General features: G+C 39.8%; 1 protein-coding gene across 1 annotated transcript in view; it reads right to left on the reverse strand.

Moving 5' to 3' along the window:
• The window catches only part of LOC117090384 (lymphoid-restricted membrane protein), a 47,814-nt gene that overhangs the window by 21,649 nt on the left and 3,064 nt on the right, over nt 1–23,101 (reverse strand). Inside the window, exons 3-9 of the mRNA XM_033222670.1 lie at nt 18,260–18,440; nt 14,935–15,014; nt 14,767–14,845; nt 12,580–12,738; nt 8,988–9,105; nt 5,938–5,988; nt 2,940–3,017 (exon numbers count right to left, since the gene is read on the reverse strand). Coding sequence (XP_033078561.1) covers nt 2,940–3,017; nt 5,938–5,988; nt 8,988–9,105; nt 12,580–12,738; nt 14,767–14,845; nt 14,935–15,014; nt 18,260–18,440 — 746 coding nt within the window. The remainder of the gene's footprint in view (nt 1–2,939; nt 3,018–5,937; nt 5,989–8,987; nt 9,106–12,579; nt 12,739–14,766; nt 14,846–14,934; nt 15,015–18,259; nt 18,441–23,101) is intronic.

The following is a 23,101-nucleotide window of genomic DNA, read 5'->3' on the forward strand; positions in this document are numbered from 1 at the left end:
CTCTAACACACATGTATTTTTCACTTTACAAAGAACTTTCCAACTCTAGAGGCCAACTCACTTTACCAGTGAGGAAACCAAAGCTCCACACTACCCAGAAACTCACCCACCCAATGTCACACACTGTCAATGGCAGAGCTGAGCCTGGAATGCAAGTCTCCAGCTCCAGCCAAGTGCCCTTCCCACCATTCCACACTTAACATAATAAGGGAATGTTCAGAATCCTCATTTTTTTGGTGAAAATAAAAAGTCTAGATAGAATATGAACATAGAGATTCCATGAGGACACATAGAAGACTCTTCCCCTTTTAAAAACAATGTAGCCTGGCATGGTGGCACATGCCTGTAGTCTCAGGCACTTGGGAGGCTGAGGCTGGAGGGTGGTTTGAGCCCAAGAGTTAGAAGGTGCAGTGAGCTATAATTACACCATTGCACTTCAGCCCAGGTGACAGAGTAAGACTCTCATCTCTAGAACTAAAATTTAAATTAAAAAAAAATAGTTTAACAATGCTTAAGATTTCTTTTAGCTAAGTGAATATAAAGGATATATCAATTGATTCAAATCAAAAGCAAGTTTGTTGGCATATGCTGCTACATATTATAGAATGAATAAAATGTATATTGACCGAATTGAGAACCTGGAAAAATAATCATCATGGTCAGAAGCAGAATCATCACCATAATCTTATACACTGGATATAATCACATCATCATCTGAGTTTATAACAAGCTTGTGGGATAGGTACAAACATCACATCCATTTAGTAGATGTGAAAATTTATACTTAAAGCTTGCTTGAGGTTATAAAATTTTTAAGTACAAAAGACAGGATCTGAACCCGTGTCTTCTGGCTCTTTCCACTAGTTTATCATAGTTGTGTTTTGCAAAGACAGCCACTCCTAGTGTAGAATTAATTTTAATGTCTAAGAAGGCTGGGCATGATGGCTTACAGCTATAATCCTAGTGCTTTGGGAGGCCAAAGTAGGAGGATCACGTGAGGGAAGGAGTTCAAGATCAGCCTGGGCAACATAGCAAGACTTCATCTATACAAACAATTTAAAAATAAATTAAATGGGCATGGTGGTGTGCATCTGCACTCCCAGCTACTTGGAAGTTTGAGATGGGAAGATCACTTGAACCCAGGAGTTCAAGGCGGCAGTGAACTATGATAATACCACTGCACTAGTACCCAGGTGACAGAGATCCTGTCTTTAAATTCATAATTAACTAATTATTTGTTAATTTTTTAAAAAATTGATGTTTACATTATAACTGTTGTTTTATATATATATGTGTGTGTGTGTAAACACACACATGAAATGTCAGTTTCTGCTAGGAAACTGGAAAACTCTACATATAGATATGAAATAATCATTTCAGACACATACAACAACAAAATATTTCTCAAATAAGCCATTAGAGATGACAATAAGAATGACACAAATTCATGAATTGACTAGTCATTGTCATCTGTTTCCTGAAGAAAATGTATGACAGATAACAAAAATATGTATGAAATATAGACTTTTTAGACACTATCTAGACAAAAAATATTTTTGTAAGGTGTAATTTCTTAATTTAATTAGGGATAAATTTTTCCCATCTCTCCTCATTTTTAGAGTTAAGAAGGTACAATATCTCAGGTTGAGGTTGGTAAACTACAAAAAAATAAAATAAAATAAAAAGAAGGTACAATATCTGAAATATTTTCTGATACAGAAATTCATAAAATCAGATACAATTAAATTAAAAATTGCCACATAATATTAAAAGTTAACAAATTTGGGAAGAATGTAGAGAAATTTGAGCCCTCATGCACTGCTGGTGGAATGTAAAATGGTGCAGCCACTTTGAACACAGCCTGGCAGTTCCTTAAAAGTTTAAACATAGAAACAAGGCCGGGTGCCGTGTTCCACCCCTGTAATCCCAGCACTTTGGGAGGCCGAAGTGGACAGATCACCTGAGGTCAGGAGTTTGAGAACAGCCTGGCCAACATGGTGAAATCCCATCTTTACCAAAAATACAAAAATTAGCTGAGCATGGTGGCGCACGCCTGTAATCCCAGCTACTCAGGAGGCTGAGGCAGGAGGATCCCTTGAACCTGGAGGCAGAGGTTGCAGTGAGCTGAAATCGCACCACTGCACTCCAGCCTAGGCAACAAGAGCAAAACTCTGTCTCAATAAATAAATAAATAAATAAACAAACATAGAAACATCAAGTGACCCAGTAATTTCACTCCTAGCTATATATCCAAGAGAAATCAAGACATATGTACACATAGAAATTTGCATACAAATGTTTATAGCAGATGATTCATAATAGCCAGAAAGTGAAAACAGCCTGAACGTCCATCACCTGATGAGTGAAAAAACAAAATGTGATATATCCATATAGGATATTATCCAGCCATAAAAAGAGGTAGTAATACATGCTACAACATGGATGAACCTTAAAAACATTATGCTAAGTGAAATCAGCCACACACAAAAGGTAACATATCATATGATTTCATTTATATAAAATGTCCAGAATAGACAAATCTATAGAGACACACAATAGATTAGTGGCTGCTTAGGTTTGGGGTGAGGACGGTGGATGGGGGGTGGTTCCTGTTAAAGGGATTTCTTTCGGGGTGATGAAAATATTTTAAACTTGATTTTGGTGATGGTTGCACAACTCTGTGAATGTACTAAAACACACTGACTTGTATACTTTAAGTTGATGAAATTTAAGGCATGTGAATTACATATCAGTAAAGCAGTTGCCAGAAAAAAAAAAAAGAAAAAGGAAACTAGCTTTTATATAACTCAAATATTTTGTAGACAAGTTTCAGAATTTATAATCACAGCTTAGTTTGTCAACAAGGCATAGACATTTTCATAAAATCATATTGGTTTGACAGAAAAAAAATATTTTACCAGTATTTGGGAAGTGCTTACTTGGTGCTCTGTCTCAGTTTTAGACAAGTCTTCAATCTTCTTTTCCAGTCTGTCTATATCCATGATGTTCTTGATATTCTAATGTAAAAGATAGTATTCTTGGATTTAGCACCAAGAAAAATAAAACATGAGGACAATCAAAGTCTCTTTTAGGAGGTGGTATTTCATCACTCTCAGTATTGCCTTTTTATCTTCCATCCAACCTCAGCCACTACTCCCATAGTCATAAATTCAAACTTGTTATTACCAGTCACTGCAGCCCCTCTATTACCTTAATTGCAAGCATCCCGCTCTTCAACAACCACCTCTTGCCTTTCCAGATTACTTCCTCTATACCCACAAACCTTCAATCCCCTCTGGAACTTGCAATCCATTGATCCGACCACCTTTTCATTATCCTTCAACCTTCCCATGAACTCAGACCCCTCTTTATTTAGCTTCAGTTCTTCCCTGGGCAATCATTATAATCATTCCCTTCCAAATGCCTCCATTCCCTGCCTAACTCCTGCTTCTTAGCATTTACCTAAATTAGCTTACCACCCACTCCAGCACCCTTTCAGAAGAACATGCTTAAAGAAAGCATGAACAGAGAGGTCACACGTTCAATTCATGGTCTTTAACCTCAGTGTTTACTAGTTATCATATCATATCATCCTGGTATACCTATACTGCCTTTGACCTAAATCAGGGGGTGGCAAACTATGCCCAGCCCCCTCACTCCACCCCTAAAGGCCAAATCTCCACCCCTGAAGGCCTAAAGGCCAAATTTACACCTGTTTTTGTAAATAAGGTTTTATCAGAGCACAGCTGTGCCCATTTGGGTACATACTGTCTATGACTGCTTTCACAATACAAAGGCAGATATAAGTAGTTGACACAAAGGTGATTTTTGTGGCTACCAAAGCCTAAAAATATTTATCATCAGGCCCTTTACAAAAAATTTTCCAACCCCCAGCTCATTTCATTCCTTCTCTTTTCTCAAATTTCCAATACCCCCTCCAACATCCTCACTCTCAGCTGATGATTTTGCTTTGTATTTCACTGAGATGCTAGAAACAAACAGAAGAAAATTTCCTTCTTACCTGAAAACATAATAAATATCTTTGGATATATTACAAAGCATTTCCTGATCCAAACACTTCTGTCCACCTCCACTGCAACTGCTCAGTCCAAGCCCCCATCAGCTTTTGACTGGATCATTTCAAAGGCCTCCTAATTGGTCTTCCTGCTTTTCCTCCTGCCCCACTACAATGGATTCTAAACCCTGTAGCCAGAGTTGTCTTGTTAAAATAGAATTAGATCACACCACTCCTTTGCTCGAAACACTTTAGTGGCTCCCATCTCACTCAAGTGTGTGTTTTTTTGTTTGTTTGTTTGTTTTTTTAAAGCCAGAATCCTTAGGATGCCTGTGTAAGCCCCTTGTGTCTGGACCCTCCAGCTCTTGGCCTGCATCTCTTGCTACATGTTCACTTTGTTCCAGACACTCTGGCCTCGCTGTCCCTCCACAATAGCAGGCAGACTGCAGCCTCACGATTTTGAGCTTACTATTTCTTCTGCCTGGAAGGCTCTTTCACAGATAAACCTCCTTTCCCAGTTTTGAATCAAAGGATTAGCTTCATAAGGCTGCTTTTCCTAACCACCCTAGTTTAAATCGCACTCCTCTCTGCCTTAATTCTGTTTTCTGCTTTTCCTTTCTCCATAGCTCTTATTACCATCTAACACACTAGTTCCACATGAGCTATTTTGCTAAGCTCATATACTCAGCACTTACAATAGCTCTAAGGTCTTCCAATGAGTATGTGTTGAATGAACGAAATGAATAAATGAATAAAAGTGAATCACTACCCAAACCGTTGTGATGTTACTCTTCACAATGCATCAGATTTTTATCTCCCAAAGGAATCTTAGCTAGTGACAACATTTATATTCATTTTCTAATGTAAGTCAATAATTGCAATGCTATTTCATGATGAAGGGCTTTCAGTCTTCCTTCTATCTCAATTCTGAAGTGGTTTGGTACAATTCTATGATACTTGTCACTCATTTAAACAAGAGGAGAATCATTTCAATAGGAGGAGAAAAATATCTTACATCAGAAATTTAACTGTAAAGCACTAGTTTCACAAAAGCCTGGCCTTGTGGCTATACCAGCTCTAAATCTAATGTAGGCTTTCTTTCCAATCTTTAGTTGTTCCTTTCCAATCCATTATAAAATTTTATAATTTTATAAAATTTTAACTTGGCCCACATTTTGAATAACTCTCCAGATTGTGCAGCACAGCTTCATAAATACTTCTGATAGGCTTATATAAAAGCAAAATTTTTAAACTGGTATACTACTTGATATTCAAATGGTGTCTATTAGAAAAGGAATTTTCCCTGCAAAATAGTAACTTACTAGTAGCTTGTTCCCTGTTCTTCCAATGCTTCAATTTTGTTGCTTTAAAAAAAATTATAGTCTTTTTCTTTGAGATTGTACTAATATTTCCTAATACTTATAAGGTACATTGTGGTTTACCAGATGGCTTCCATGAATCATCTTAGCTAATCTCGAAAATAACTCCATGGCATAGGTACTATTAGCCCAGAAAAGATAAATGGTCTTTCCAAGGTCCTTTTTTCAGTGAATTTAAGATTTGAATCTTAGACTTAAGACTTTTGCCACTTTGTTCAATGGAATTAAATGGAAAATCATTAGATAACATCCATATTTTCCTTCTTGATTTGGATATTTTTTAGATGGGTTCATTGTATTTCATCTTGAATTTGAATTTCTTAAATCCCATTTCTTCCAAGAATAATTGCAAAAGTAACAGTTCCTCTGTTCAGACATGAAAATCCCATCCACTCCTCCTCACTTGTAATTTGACAAGTCAATCTGCTCTCTGGCCTATAGGAGCCTGACCATTTACATGATTTTTATTTAACCCACAGCCATAAACCACGATGATATGATTTGCATGTTTGTCTATGCCAGTGTTTAACGATTCTGACATACCTCTTCCTGTAGAATCCCAATCTTAAGAATCAGAGCCCGGTTTTCTGTCTCCTAATTCATTGTGAGAAAAATAATTAAAACGTATTTAAGATGTTTATGAAAATACCACATATTTACCTCCAAGGCTATTGACATTCTTTACCAACTTTAAATGTGGCATTCACCTATCAGAAATGAGCCTATTCTGAAAATATTTTCAATGTGGGATTAAGCCTTGGCTAACGGGTTCTTGGGGATCTAAGTGAAGTCATTCTCCTCCTGGACTCTTTGTAACTATGGTTGTTAGGGAGGAAAAGGCAAAAGAAATAAAAAGTAACAACCTGCCTTCTTTCCCTGCTACTTCACTTATGACAGGTAGTGGTAAACTCAGCTATTTAAATAGCACTTTGAAATCACAGAGCTCTAGCATTCTATTTGAAGCTGTGGATATTCTCAGATTCAACATCATCACAACATATGAGCATCAAAATTGTTTTATAATTAACAGCCTCAAATTCAGAACCATCAGAAAAAAAAAATCAATATATTTCAGGACAGGTTATTTGCCAAAATGTTAACAGTAAATTTCACAGGTAGGTTAAGAATTTTGCAAAACTTTTTATTTGTTAATATGCATTTTTTTATTTTATAAAGTAAATAAGCATTACCCTTATAATATAAAAATGAAAGAAAAAATATCTCAAGCTTGGATTTCATTGACACAATAATAAACACCCACCCCCTGTCCATGTACTTAAAATCTGAATACCTGAGTTCAATTCTGGCCCTACTTTTTTTTTTTTTTTTTTTTTTGAGACGAAGTCTCACTCTTGTTGCCCAGGCTGGGGTGCAATAGTGCGATCTCGGTTCACTGCAACCTCTGCCTCCCAGGTTCAAGTGATTCTCCTGCCTCAGTCTCCCAAGTAGCTGGAATTACAGGCGCCTGCCACCACACCCGGCTACTTTTTGTATTTTTAGTAGAGACGGGGTTTTACCATGTTGGCCAGGCTAGCCTTGAACTCCTGACCTCAGGTGATCCACCCACCTCAGCCTCCCAAAGTGCTGGGATTACAGGCATGAGCCACTGCGCCCGACGGCCCTACCATTTTTTAAAAAAATTGACAGATAAATAACATCATATGCTTTTATCATGTATAACATGATGTTCTGAAGTACATATATACCACAGAATGGTTAATTTAGATCTATCATTTATTAGACAATTGACTTTGAACAATTAAAAACTTTCTCTGAACTTTATTGCTCTATTACATTTTTTAGTATACAAAAATACAGCAACTTCTGTTTCTACCTTACAGATTTTCTATTATTACCTATGAGATGAAGTATTAACTAAATCTTTTGAAATTATAAAGCACTACAAAATGCAAATGATTAGGGTTCTGTATCTAGGACACTGCACTTTACTTTTATTTATTTATTTATTTATTGAGACCAAGTCTCACTCTGTCACCCAGGCTGGAATGCAGTGGAACAATCTTGGCTCACTGCAGTCTCCACCTCCTAGGTTCAAGCGATCCTCCCACCTCAGCCTCCCAAGTAGCTGCGATTACAATTGTGTGCCACCACGCCCGGCTAATTTTTGTATTTTTAGTAGAGATGGGGTTTCACCATGTTGGCCAGGCTGGTCTTGAACTCCTGACCTCAAGTGACCCACCTGCCTCAGCCTCCCAAAGTCCTGGGATTACAGGCATGAGCCACCATGCAGGCCAAATTTCTGCACTTTAATCAACAGCAATTTAACATTACCAACACCTAAGAGGAAAAAAGGGACATTGAATGCTTTACATGCGCTAGCTCATTTATCCCTCCCAGCCTTAGGGTAAGTAGTATTGTTATTTCCATTTTATGTAGGAGGACCCAGGGACTTAGAGTGATTATGTGGCAGGGCTAAAGTCACACAGCCCTTGGAGCCAGAACTTGAATGCAGGCAGTCTGACTCCCAAGCTTGGGCTGTTGACCAGTTCTCTCCATTGCCTTCAGTTAGAAGCTCCTCAGTGGTCCCAGATTGAGTCTTTCCTATAATGCATCCATATAGACTTGCACGGTCACAGAAGACCTGGCTGGCATTCAATGGTCTAGTCCCCACATTTTACTACTGAGGCAAGAGCTAAGCCAAACGATGTTACTTTGTGGGAGGTCATAAGGGACTGCTACAGGGCTGGAACCAAGTCTCTCCATGATTTAGAGACTAACAACAGTTTTGCAACTGATACCTGAAACAAATTAGTCGGAATGACTTTCAGCCACTTCTTACCACAGTTAACCATGCTAGAGTATTGCTGGAATCTATCAAGATTCTGAAGATTATTACTAATTCTCTATTCAACAGTTGAAGCTTCTCAATAAAAATGATCACTTCTCTGGCATCTGAGTTAAAGTTTAGTCTAAATGAGTCTTTCGCTCTGAAATTACAAGCCTGCGCTTATTTAGCGTAAGGAATGATTTATGGGGCTTCTCAGCAACCTGTAAGTACCAAGAGAACTGACTTTTTTTTTTTAATCTGAGAAAAAAGGTGAAAGTTTCACAGATTTATTTTTAATTCAAGTGGTTTTTAGTATCAGATATTTTTTAATTCTTGTATTGACTTTAGGAGGCATTCCAAATATTTTCTGGATTTTCACAAACTATTGTGAATGTGACTGAGAAACATGTAAAAAATTTAAATATTGATTGAAAAGGAAGCCAAGCACAGTGGCTCATGCCTATAATCCCAACACGTTGGAAGCTGAAGCGGGAGGATCCCTTGAGCTTGGGAGGTCGAGGCTGGAGTGAACCATGATCCTGCCACTGCACTCCAGCCTGGGCAACAGAGCAAGATCCTGTCTCAAAAAAAAAAAAAAAAGAAAGAAAGAAAGAAAGAAAAAGAAAGAAGAAAGAAAGAAAAATACAGAAAAGAAAGAAAAGAAAAGCACAGATTTAAAAAAATCCTACCTGCCTTTACTTTTCTAAAGTGTTACCAATTCATTCATCAGCCTATTGACTCCTCTTGTGTATTTCAGTTATGTAAATTATATGCCAAATTCAAAGTACTATAATAGATGACTTACTAATTGTTTGCTCTGGGCTACAATCATGCTCTTCTGCTCTTCTGAAGCATTCATACTAAGTTTCAGTTCCTCCAGTTCTTCTTTTAACAGATTTGTTCTCATAATAGCCTGGTGGGCACTGTGGGGGTGGGGGGAGAAGGCCATGAGCAAAACCTCAAATATAACCGTCAAAGACACTAAGAACAGCCAAGGGCTATTTTGGACCCAAGTTGAAAACCACTAAAGGCTTAAACCAGATGCCCACAATAGTAAAAATACACCCATGATCTTTCAGTCCTTGGAAAAGGAAGGAATTTGGAGAAAGTGGGGAGTGGGGAATGGAGACTAGGGGGAAAACAGACAAATGTATTCCTGAAGCTAAAGATTTAGAGGATCCCTTTGAAATTCATCTCTCGCTGAATCACCTAGTTCTTTCCCCCTACTGAGATGTAATGTTAGTTAATGCTGTTCCACAAATATTTATTGAATAATACCATGTTCTAGGTGCTCTACAGTGCAGGCTACAATGGTGAACAAAAGGACATGGTCCTTGGCCTTATAGAGCTTGCATACTATGGAGAGAGATGACAACTAAACAAATAAATAATTACCAAGTCTCTATATGACATATCCTATAAAGAAGTTTATCATACTGTTGATTATAACAAAGCATTGGAAAAAAACCTAAACATCCACCAACAGGAAACTGATTAAATGAATTATGGTAATCCATATCATGAAATTACCTATTTGCAGCTCCCACTAGATTATAGACTGTTCCCTTAGGAACAAAGGCTTCAAAGAAGATACACTTTTTTTCCTAAGAAATTACATTGATCATTTAGCAAATACTAATTGAGGGCTGAACCTGTCCCAGGCACTGAGCTAGGCATTGAGGAAGGGAAGAATGACTGAATCCAGAGAACTCTATTCATCTGGAGTGTACAGCCTAGTGGAGTAAATAGACAATCATAATGACAATACAGTATGATAAGAATCAAAAGAGATAAGGGTTTCTGGCTTGTAGGCAACTGGAAGGAAGGTAGTGCTGTTCTATAGTAGATATTCTACTAAGCACTAGGCTAAACAGGATGAATATGACATAGTTCCTCCCATCGAGGAGGTCACAGTGATATAAACAGGAGGCAGGGAAATACTAGGTAGAAAAGGGCAGGGTCCCTGGCAAGGGTTCCATCCTCAAGCCTGGACCCATGGCCCTAAATGAGAACTTTGCATCCCCATTTTCTCACCCGAATGTTGCCTTTTGGTCCACCACGCCCCCATCCTGTACCCATAAAAACTCCAAGCTCCACTGGCAGAGGAGTAGAGCAGCATGGAAGAGAAGGAGAGAAGAGAAGAAGCTCTGAATGTCAAGAGGAGAAGAGGCAGTTGGACATCAGAGACTAAGGTCAGAGAGGGGTTTGGCCAGGGACTCTCGGGCAGGAGTTTGGCTGGGACAGCTAAACTCCAGGGGAAGATTATCTTTCCACGCCATCCCCTTTCCAGCTCCTCATCCTGCTGAGAACCACATCCACCACTTGATACAATCTCCACGTTCACCATCCTTCAAGTCTGTGTGACCTGATTCTTCCTGGATGTTGAACAAGAACCCAGGTACCAAGAGGACAGGGTGAAAAAGGCTGTCACCCTGATCCTCCACTGAGCTAGTTTAACTCTTAGCTGTCCATGGATGGCAAATGCTAAAAGAGCGTTACTTGTAACACATGCCCTCTGGGGCTCCAGAGGTTGTGGGCAACCCCTACATGCTGCCACAGGCTGGTACGGGGTTTGTGCCTGCCGGCAGCCAAAGGCACTCACCCCAGCTCCTACACCTGCTCACCTGCATGCTCCCCCTCCTTCAAGGGTTTGGAGCATGGCAGCTGAGCAAACAAGCCATCCTTGTTGCAAGTCCCACAAGGGGGTCAAGGGAACTCTCCTGCCTCAACATTTAATACAGAAAACAAATTACACTATGATGGGACAACTGGACAGTATCAAAACTAGGTTGCGGGAACCCAAAGGAAACAGACACTCTTCAGAAAGGATTAGGGGAAGGAGAAAAGAGAAAGACGTGGCTTAATTTTGTAGACAGTGGCATTCTGATTGCCCATCTGGATTCTCCAGACTTTCTGTCCATTACGTGAGTTACTTAATTCCTTTCAGATATATTTCTTGACTGCTTATTTAGCCGGAGTTAGATTCCAGTGCTTCCAACCAAAAATCCTGACCAACACATTCATTCAAAGCAGTTTTGTTAAAGAAACTTTGAATTTTTATATTTCAGTTAAATAATAAATAAGCCATTATGAAATGAAGAGGACTTGAGGTAAGCAACTTTTTTAAAGATTAGTTTGGAGACTGGACTAGACAAGGTCAAAGATTTTGAGTATGAGAATGCTTTAGTGAAACATATGACTGGGCATGGTGGCTCACTCCTGTAATCCCAGCACTTTGAGGGGACGAGGTGAGCAGATTACTTGAGCCCAGGCATTCAAGACCAACCTGGGCAACATGGCAAGACCTTGTCTCTACAAAAACACAAAAATTAGTCAGGCATGGTGGCACGTGCCAGTAGTCCCAGCTACTTGGCAGGGGTGAGGCTGGAAGAGCACTTGAGCCCAGGAGATGGAGGTTGCATGTAGTGAGCTGAGATCATGCCGCTGTACTCCAGCCTGGGTGACAAAGTGAGAGCTTGTCTCCAAAAAAAAAAAAAAAAAAAAAAAAAAGAACGAAAGAAACATTTCCAGTCAAAAACTCATGCACAAATGTTCATGGCAGCATTATTCCTAATAGCCAAAAAGTGGAAACACCCCAAATGTCCATCATCTGAAGAATGGATAAACAAAATCTGATATATCTATACAATTGAATATTATTCAGCCATGAAAAGAAATGAGGTAGTAATACACACTACAACATGGATGAACCTTAAAAACATTATGCTAAGTGAAATAAGCTACACACCAAAGTTCACATATTGTATGATTCCATTTATATGTAATGCCCAGAATAGGCTAATCTATAGAGTCAGAAAGTAGAATAGAGGTTGCCAGGGGCTAAGAAGAGAGAAAATGGAGAGTGCCTGCTGATAAGTATGGAGTTTCTTTTTGGAGTGTTGAAAATATCCTGGCACTGGATAACGGTGATGATTGCATAACCTTGAGAATATACTCAATTTTTTTTTTTTTGGAAACAGAGTCTTGCTCTGTCACCTAAGCTGGAGTGCAATGGCACAATCTTGGCTCATTGCATCCTCTGCCTCCCAGGTTCAAGCGATTCTCTTGCCTCAGCCTCCAGAATAGCTGGAATTACAGGATCGTGCCACCACGCCCAGCTAATGTTTGTATTTTCAGTAGAGATGGGATTTCACCACGTTGGCCAGGCTGGTCTCAAACTCCTGACCTCAAGTGATTCACTTGCCTCAGTCTCCCCAAGTGCTGGGATTACAGGCATGAGCCACCATGCCCAGCCAGAGAATATACTCTAAAAACAATGAATTGTATACTTTAAGAGAATGAATTTTATGCTATGTGACTCTCAGTTTTTAAAAGGTATTTTTAAGAAGAAAAAAGAACTGAAAGTTCCCAGCACACTGGACCCTACTGTGGCTCACCTTTTTACCCGACGGCGCAATTCGGTACAGTCCTCTGATAACTGGCTGTTAGTTTCTTCCAGATTTTCTAAAGCCAACTTAAACTTATTATTTTCTTCTTCAAGTTTTTGTTTGTTGAAATGAAGGTCTGCTATGTAGGTAATCAAATCAGACACCTCTCTGCAAGTGAAAGAATAGATGAAAATAACCTTCACGTCACTAATGCCGTCTAACAAAATAAGGTATATGGTTAAACAAACCAAACTTTGATATTCTGGTGAGTTTTTTTTTTTTTAACTTTACTCTCATCTGTCATCATAAACATAATCGATTGATATAATAGTTATTCAGATGTTTATTACAATAGCGTCAAAGATGTTTCCCAAAATTTCCACCTAGCCATCATTTGCCAGTTGTAAAATCAACTTCCACAGTTTTTGTTGATTCTTTTCACCCTCACTCTCAACATCTGTCTTCTAAGCTGAAGAGTTCCTATTTTTGCCTGGAATATGAGAGATCCTGAAATAAATGGACACGATATTCTTTTTTTTATTTTTTTCATTTTTTGGGACAGAGTCTCACTCTGTCGCCCAAGCTGGAGTGCAGTGGCACAATCCTCCACCTCCCAGGTTCAAGTGATTCTCCTGCCTCAGCCTCCAGAGTAGCTGGGACTACAGGCATGCACCACCATGCCCAGCTAATTTTTGTATTTTTAGTAGAGATGGGGTTTCACCATGTTGGCCAGGCTGGTCTTGAACTCCTGACCTCAAGTGATCTGCCAGCTTCAGCCTCCCAAAGTGCTGGGATTAAAGGCATGAGCCAAAGTGCCCAGCCTATATTCTTTTTTTTTTTTTTTTTTGAGATGGAGTCTCGCTCTGTCGCCCGGGCTGGAGTGCAGTGGCTGGATCTCAGCTCACTGCAAGCTCCGCCTCCCGGGTTTATGCCATTCTCCTGCCTCAGCCTCCCCAGTAGCTGAGACTACAGGCGCCAGCCACCTCGCCCGGCTTTTTGTATTTTTTAGTAGAGACAGGGTTTCACCATGTTAGCCAGGATGGTCTCGAACTCCTGACCTCGTGATCCACCCGTCTCGGCCTCCCAAAGTGCTGGGATTACAGGCTTGAGCCACCGTGCCCGGCCCCAGCCTATATTCTTTCAGTGAAGGAATCTTGGCAGGTTTCCCTAGGAAACGATTCCTAGAGTCTTATCATTGCAGTCTGTGGCTCACAATTCAGTCCTCATCTTTCCTAATGTTTTGTATAACTTGTCAATGTTTATGAGCATCATTTGCCATGACATCAGTTCACAAATCCTTTCAGAGTCTGGACTGTGTGTTTCATGGAGCCCCAGGCCTCCTTTTCTTTTTTGCTATCTTATCCCAGGGCATAGTTCAGTGAGAACATAGTTTCCACTTTTCTTTTCTTTTCTTTTCTTTTTTTTTTTTTTTTTGAGATGGAGTCTTGCTCTGTCACCCAGACTGGAGTGCCATGGCACAATCTCAGCTCACTGCAACCTCCACCTCCCAGGTTCAAGCCGTTCTCGTGTCTCAGCCTCTCAAGTACCTGGGATTACATGCACGTGCCACCATGCCTGGCTAATTTTTGTATTTTTAGTAGAGACGGTGTTTCACCATGTGGGCCAGGCTGGTCTCAAACTTCTGACTTCAAGTGATCCATCCACCTCGGCCTCCCAAAGTGCTGGGATTACAGGCATGAGGCACCGCGCCCAGCCCACACCACTTTTCTTTATGGATAAACCTGAAGTGGCAAAGATAAAACAAGGGAGAGGCAGAATCACTCTCCTTAATATCTAAAACTTACACATGTTGTGGGAAACAGCTTTTCTCATTCATGTCTAAAAGATTCTACTAAAGAAGTGCTTTAAAATAATTTCCAGAAGAGCTTAAGGTCAATATCATAACCCTACTTCAAGTGGAACTTTTTCCCTACAGAAAGTTCATGAAATTAATGAAGGAGAAGGGCTTCATGAGAGAGCAAGTGATTTTTGGATTACTAGTCACACGAGAATTTGTGTTCCTAGTGAAACTGTAATGCAGGCGTTATTAGAATCAGTTAAGAATTTAAAATCAATTATGTTAACTCCACTGCAAAAAAAGAGCAAAGTGACTTAATCGTAACTGAAATGCATAGATTTATATAAACAAGAAAAATGAAGTTGAAACACTTGCGAAAGCAGAGGAAGAAGGCTTACAAGGCTCCTTTAGATGTGTCTCCTTCCAAAGCCTCGAAGCTCCCCGACGTAGAATCTGTTATATCTGTGCTCATCTTCACTGAAACACATACAAGAGTTTTATGAAAAGAAAATCATTTTCTCCAAACCGTAAGAAAACAGAACAATCCTGAAGAAACACATACATACTTGTTCCATCTGATTTTATGCCATCCAGTTCAAAACCAGAATCATCAATGATGCTGCTTAATCTATGATTCACTCCTTCCCTGTAGCCAAAAAAAAATAAAACCGGTGAGCTAGGATTTTTTGCCTGACCACAGTTTTGTCCTCTTTTTTTTTTTTTTTTTTTTAGATTGATGCTCTGTACTTTCCTTTTCAGGTATTTCCTTCTGAGTTAAAAAAAAATACATATCAATTCAACAACTATTTGGAGCCCAGTATTATGCTAGGTACTTAGAGTGATAGAAAAGAATTTGTGTTCTAGTGAAACTGTTTCTAATGTAGGCGGTACATTAGGCATTCCCTCCACCATCCATACACTTTTAGCTAATATGAAAAAGAAATCACAGGCAGCGTATGATTAGGAGATGTGGGGGCTCAGTGGATTAGGAAATAGACACAGGTTGGAGTGGTAAGTGGAAACTTGTGGAGGTTGCAAGATCATGGGGCTTAAGAGATTGAGAAGGAAATACATGAACAACGAATACTTTGGGATATATTGACAGGGATACATTTTCCCTTTCTCATGGAGAACCAAACAGAACCTCGACTAATTTTACTTCGGGCATTTTACTTCTGGAATCTTGGAAGCCCTCTGTACAGGCTGTGCAGCACATACACTCTAGCTTGAACTGCAAAATAAACATATTAACATTTCAATCATTTCCTTTCAGAGTCTTATATTATAATTCAAGTTTTGTTAGTTAACCTAAGCACCTCTCTGGAGCAGCCACAAAATTCAAAAGTATATGTTTACATCTCATTGTTTGTCATTGTGAGATATCTGTCACACGTTGGGGGAATGAAAGAACTCACAGTGTTCTGACTTCCTGTGTTCACATCCATCCCCATGTCTGAGTTTCTGCTCTTATCTTCTATATTTCTACTGCCCATGTTTTTTCCTTTATACTTGTTATAAAAATGGTTTTTTTTCATTTGTCTTCATGCTGTTTTATGATTATTAATATCTTTATTATACAAACCTACGTATTTTAAAAATATTAAATTCATAAGAAAACAAAAAATTAAAACCATTATGCAAAAATAATCATTTTGGCACAAATCCTTTCTAACATTTTCCTATGCATACTTTTATTTCTTCCAAAAATGGGATTGTACTACAGGTACAAATCTATGACCTATTTATGTGAAGTAATTACATATGAATTTCTTATCAAATATTATTGCTTTGAATGACTAGTATTGTAGTGTATGGAAGTACTATAATTTGTCCAATTGTTTCTTTTTAAATGTCTAGATTGCTTTTATTTATCACTGTCATAAACTACCTTCTACCTTCTATATTAGTGTTTACAATTATCTTTCTTAAAGTTACATTACTTCTCAAAGAGGCTGCCTTTTGTTTTTGTTTTTGTTTTGGAGACAGGGCCTCACTCTCTTGCCCAGGCTGAAGTGTAGTGGCTCTGTCACAGCTTGCTGCAGCCTCAAACTCTCGGGCTCAAGCAATCCTCCTTCCTCAGCCTCCCAAGTAGCCTGGACTATAGGCACATGCCACCACACCTGGCTAATTTTTTAATTACTTGTAAGACAGGATCTTGCTAAGTTGCCCAGACTGGTCTCAGACTCCTGGCCTCAGGTGATCCTCCCGCTTTGGCCTTCCAAAGTGCTGGCATGAGCCACCACACCTGGCCAAGACTGCATATTTTTAAGGGCCTGATACACATTCCTAAATTGCTCTTTAAAAAAAACTATGCCAATTTGCACTACTCCCAGTGATATATGGGAGGGCTTATTTCTCCACCCTTTTCACAGCCCACAACATGGGATACAGTCATTTTTTTAAATCTTCATTAAACCCATGGGTAAAAATGGTATATTATCTGTATTTGCAGTTTTTGATTACACTAACATTACTTATTTCTATATGTTTATCTTGCCTTCATGAATAACCTGTGTATGGCATGCAACATTTCAGTCATATTTTCTTAAGTTATCTATACATCCTAATCCTACCAGAAATCTGGTAAGTTTTTCCATTCCTTGGGCTTGACATTTTCTCTTTTTTGAGATGGAGTCTCACTCTGTTGCCCAGGCTAGAGTGCTGTGTGGCACGATCTCGGCTCACTTTAACCTCTGCCTCCTGGGTTCAAGCAATTCTCCCGCCTCAGCCTCCCAAGTGACTGGGATCACAGGCGTGCACCACCATGCCCAGCTAATTTTCATATTTTTAGTACAGACAGGGTTTTACCATGTTGGCCCGGCTGGTGTCCAACTCCCAACCTCAGCTGATCCACCCTCCTCAGCCTCCCAAAATGCTGGGATTACAGGTGTGAGCCACCGTGCCCAGTCGACATTTTCTTTAAGCAAATCCTAGCATGCATCAGCAGATAGGTGAAGATTGGTGGCTGAATAGCAGACATAGGAATTAGGCTTCTTGGCCAGGTGCAGCGGGTGGCTCACACCTGTATTCCCAGCACTTTGGGAGGCCGAGGTGGGCAGATCAACTGAGGTCAGGAGTTCGAGACCAGCCTGGCCAACATTGTGAAACCCCCCATCTCTACTAAAAATACATGAATTAGCCAGGCATGGTGGCACACACCTGTGATTCCAGCTACTCTGGAGGGTGTGGCAGGAGAATCACTTGAACCCAGGAGGCAGTGGTTGCAGCGAGCAGAGATTACACTACTGTATTCCAGCCTGGGCAACAGAGTGAAACTCCATCTCAAAAAAAAAAAAAAAAAAAGAGGAATTCACTTTCTGTGGAAGAAGATACACATCTCCAGCATCTGCCAAGGGCACCTGAGATCATGGATGCTCTTCTCCTCCTTTACCTTTTTCTTTTTCCTATTCTACTATTCTTTCTTTTTCCCCTTAGCCTCCCTATATTCTAGGATTCCAAATTACATTCACTGACTAGCCCCACTGCTTTTAAAAAGGAGTCTATTATTGAATTTAAATACATTTGGAGATTTGATAGTATTAATAATTCACCTGACTCATATGTCAGCTCAATTGTCTGTGAGAACATGTGCTCCCCACTAATCACAAGACATGAATGACAGCACTGCAACCCAAAGCATGTCCAGCCCACTCCCAGCATCAGTATCATCAGAAACTTGTTAGACTGTAAATTATCAGGCTTCACCCCGGATCTACTGAATCACAGTGATGGGGCCCCGGCAATCAGGTTTAACATCCTTCAGGTGATTCTAATGCACGCTGAAGCACTGGATGATAGTATTTCCATCAACACAGGAAACAGTGATCAGCATAATTATAATCAATTGTCAAAATAGAACCTTAAACTGCATCCCCCTAGGACTCTGATTACCATTTGTGTCCACAGTAAGCCATCCATTCTTTCATCATGGCCTGGAAAGTTTCCAGGTCCACATGTGGGTCTCTCTTCTCAGGATCAAGCATGTTCCACAACTGCTCAAGGCCACTGTCTTCAGAATTTTGGCTAGTTGTTTGTCTCAGGAAATCAATTATTTTGGCCACTCCTACTGAGCCTTTGGAAAAAGAAGAGCAGATCAGTTCTGAAAGATGGAGAACGTTATATTTTTAACAAGTGAAGTACCTATCTCTTTTATGTCTCCTGATCCTAGAAACATGCTATATACCCTGGCGGTCCTGTGGAGCTGGCATGTCACAGTGTAAAGAACACTGGCCTTGGGCTCAAGTCTAATGGACCTAGTGCCAAATCTTGGCTCTGAAGATGACCAGCTGTGTAGCTTTGGGAATATTACTTCACCTCTCTGAACCCGTTTCTTTTTTTTTTTTTTTTTTTTTTTGAGGCGGAGTCTCGCTCTGTCGCCCGGACTGGAGTGCAGTGGCCGGATCTCAGCTCACTGCAAGCTCCGCCTCCCGGGTTTATGCCATTCTCCTGCCTCAGCCTCCCGAGTAGCTGGGACTACAGGCGCCCGCCACCTCGCCCGGCTAGTTTTTTTGTATTTTTAGTAGAGACGGGGTTTCACCGTGTTAGCCAGGATGGTCTCGGCCTCCCAAAGTGCTGGGATTACAGGCTTGAGCCACCGCGCCCGGCCTTGAACCCGTTGCTTTATCTGAGATGGGGACGATGATACCTACCACACAGAGTTGTGCGCTTTAAATATTGATGATATATGTAATCAATAATTTCTCGTGGGACGTGACCAAAATAACATTACATTTTTTTCTTTCAGTTCCTTAAAAAGCATTCAATGAAGGAAGTTTTTTCTCTGCTGTAGTTAAAATTTCAATCTCAAGTGAAAATTTCTCCTTTTTAGGGGGTGGAGGTGGCATTTTTAGACACTCATCCCTACTATCACATTCAGAAAATAAAATCATCCAAACTATGCTAGTCATTGAAACATCAATCTTTTTTAAACATAAGACTTTTCTTTTACTGCCATCAAAGGCCTGCCTTGGGCTGGCTACTTGCAAAGGAGAGGGAAAAATTAAGTAGAAGTTTGAAAAAGCATATGCCACAGAGAAGGTTCTTCCCTTAAGGAAATAAGGATAGACCATGAAATCAGAAAAAAAAAATCTCATAATTAGAAGGAGGAGATACTCATAAAGGAGGCTGAATAACTTCAAAGTTATTAATAACTTTAATGTTATTTAAACTTCAGCATGTCATTTAGATATGACAGTATTAGAAAGATAAATAAAATCACTAATACAGTTATTTAGAGAGAGAACTGTACTTTTTTTTTCGAGACAGGGTCTTGCTCTGTTGCTCAGCTGGAATGCTCCCAGCTCACTGCAACCTCAATCCCTTGAGCTTAAGCGATCCTCCCACCTCAGCCTCCCTAGTAGCTGGGACTACAGGCATGTGCCACCACACCCAGTGAATTTTTGTATTCATTGTACAGATGGGATTTTGCCATGTTGCCCAGGCTGGTCTTGAACTCCTGGACTTAAGGGATCCACCTGCTTGGGCCTCCCAAAGTGCTGAGATTACAGGTGTGAGCCACTGTACCCAGCAGAGAATTGCATTTTTTTATTTGTAGAAGAACTGGAAAGCAAGCTGGAAAGCCAGCAATAATCCATTTATCATATTTTCCTCCACTAAAACTCTCAGCCCTCTGTCATATCAAAACTAGAAAGGCTTCCTGTGATGGTTAATTTTATGTGTTACCCTGAGCCACGGGGTACCTGATATTTGGTTATACATTATTTTGGGTGTCTCTGTGAGGGTATTTTTGGATGACATTAACATCTAAATCTATAGACCAAGTAAAGCACATTGTCCACCTGATTCAGGTGGGCCTCATCCAACCAGTTGAAGGCCTGAATAGAACAAACAAGTTGACCTTCTCCCAGGTAACAGAGAATCTCTCCTGCCTGCCTACCTTCAAACTGGGATGTTGATTTTTTTTTTTTTTTTTTTTTCTGCTTCCAGACTTGAACTGAAATATTGGCTCTTCCTTGCCTCAAGCCTGGTGGCTTTTGGATGGGAACTACACCAGCCGCTCTCCTGGTTCTTAGGCCTGTGGACTTGGAATGGGACTAAACCATTGAATCTCCTGAATTCCTGGCTTGCTGACACCCTGCATATCTTGGGACCTGCCCGCCTCCATGATCGCATGACCCAATTCCTTATGACAAGTCTCTTTAGCTAGCTAGATTAAACCGATAGATAAAAATATAAATATCTCTTCCCACCGGAGAGCTCTGGCTAATACACATCCCATTTCCCTTCAGTGAAGCTTTCTTATTTTCTTCAGAGAATTAATTTCTCAAATCCTGTCCAAGCAGAGGAGCTCTCTGGGAACAAATACGCCTCACTCATCCTAAAGAAATAAATAAGGGTACAGGCAAATATTTTGCTACAAATGCTCAATATAGTGATTTTATATGTAAAATATTTATTACAGTTTTGGGATTTTTTGAGACAGAGTCTCACTCGGTTGCCCAGGCTAGAATGTAGTGGCATGATCATAGCTTATTGCAGCCTCAGCCTCCTGGGTTCAAGGCATCCTCCCATCTCAGCCTTCCAAGTAGCTGGGATTACAGGCGTGTGCCACCATGCCTAGCTAATTTTTAAAATATTCTTTGTAGAGACAGGGTCTTGCTAGGTTGTCCAGACTGGTCTTGAATTCCTAGCCTCAAGTGATCTTCCCGCCTTGGCCTCCAAAATTGCTGGGATTATAGGCATGAGCTACCACGCCTGGCATATTATAATTTTTAAAGCAGAAAAAAAATAATATTCAATTGAGATGGATTGGTTAAACATGTTACCTCAAAAAATGGTATAGGATATGAAGAAAATTTTTTTATGTGAAGACAGGTACTCAAATTATTAATGAGAAAAAGCAGATTATAAAACAAGTTTGAAAACATTCTCACACATACTAGAGAATACATTAGTATATCATTTAAAACAAAAAAAAGGATGACCAAGAAAATATCTTAAACTATCTTTATCAATTATGTTGCTCAGCTAATTTTTCTTTTATTTTGAGATGGAGTCTCGCTGTGTCTCCCAGGCTGGAGTGCAGTGGCACCATCTCAACTCACTGCAGCCTCCACCTCCTGAGTTAAAACGTTTCTTATGCCGCAGCCTCCCCAGTAGCTGGAATTACAAATGTGTGCCACCATGCCTGGGTAATTTTTATAGTTTTAGTAGAGTTGGGGTTTCACCACGTTGACTAGGCTGGTCTCAAATTCCTGGCTTCAAGTGATCTGCCCACCTCGGCCTCCCAAAGTACTGGGATTACAGGTTTGAAGCACTGCACCCAGCCTAAATTTTTCTATTTTTAGGAGAGACTTGGTTTCACCATGTTTCCCAGAGTGGTCTCAAACTCCTGGGCTCAAGCAGAGCCTCCACCTCGGCCTCCTAAAGTGCTGGGATTACAGGTATGAGCCACCCCCCAGCCCCAATTTAGTATTTTTAAAACTGGTAGATAAAGAGAATCAATCAATCTTTTATCCTGCCTCTCTCCTTCAGGACACCAGTATAGCAAAATAGTTGATAAAGCAGAGTAGAGTTTCTCATTATAGATGTATTTCAGGTGATACATTAGGAAGGAATGATAGAATATTACCATTTGCAACATCTAATGAAAATATAAGTCTAGGCCTTCATCATCAATAGTTGCTTTCTGTTGAAAACACATAACACCATCTATGTATTTAGGTTGATGCAAAATTAGTTGTGGTTTTTGCCATTACTTTCAATGGTAAAAACTCCAGTCACAATTGTACCAACCTAATAGAATTCTTGCCCCCCCACAAAACAAAAATATAAAAAATAAAAACCCTCAAACTTTTATCTGATTATATTTCTAAATATAGGAGACAGAGAAACAGGTTGTGTTCCTACAGATACACAATCACCAAATTTCAGATTGTGGTAAACTATGAAATAAAAGAATGGGCTGGGTGCAGTGGCTCACGCCTGTAATCCCAACACTTTGGGAAGCTGAGGTGAGTGGATCACCTGAGGTCAGGAGTTTGAGACTAGCCTGGCCAACATGGCGAAACCCCATTTCTACTAAAAATACAAAAATTAGCTGAGTGTAGTGGCAGGCACCTGAAATCCCAGCTACTTGAGAGGCTGAGGCAGGAGAATCACTTGAACCCGGGTGGCAGAGGTTGCAGCGAGCCAAGATCACACCACTGCACTCCAGCCTTGGCAACAACAGTGAGACTCTGTCTCAATCAATTAATCAATCAATCAATGGATGGGTTTCTTTAACAGACAACCAAACGCAAAAAACAGATGGAAAGCGAAACAGAGATAAGGTAGACGACCAACTGCAACGAACAAATCTTTCTTGGATATTGGCTTGAACAGTAAAACTGTTTAAGGAAAAAAGGATATGTATCTATCACACAAATGAGAAATTTTGACTACTAACAAGATATTTGATAATATTAGAAAAGTATATGACTTTTAAAATCATGATAATGGCATTGTAGTTGTGTTTAAAATTAGTCAATTATCTTTTCGAATTATCTTTACTGATATATTTATGGATGAAATACTGTGATCTCTGGCATTTGCCTCAAAATAATTCAGAGTAGAGGAGAGGAAAATGAGCAGGGTTAGAAATGAGACATAATTGGTTATGACACATATATAAGGGTTCATCATATAGTTCTACCTCTGTATATGTTTAAAATGTTCTAGAACAAAAAAATTATGAATTCAAATAAAACAAAACCATATTGATAGGAGTTGTGG

This window comes from Trachypithecus francoisi, unplaced genomic scaffold (genome assembly GCF_009764315.1).
Source record: "Trachypithecus francoisi isolate TF-2019V2 unplaced genomic scaffold, Tfra_2.0 Lachesis_group11, whole genome shotgun sequence".
Lineage (NCBI taxonomy): Eukaryota > Metazoa > Chordata > Mammalia > Primates > Cercopithecidae > Trachypithecus > Trachypithecus francoisi.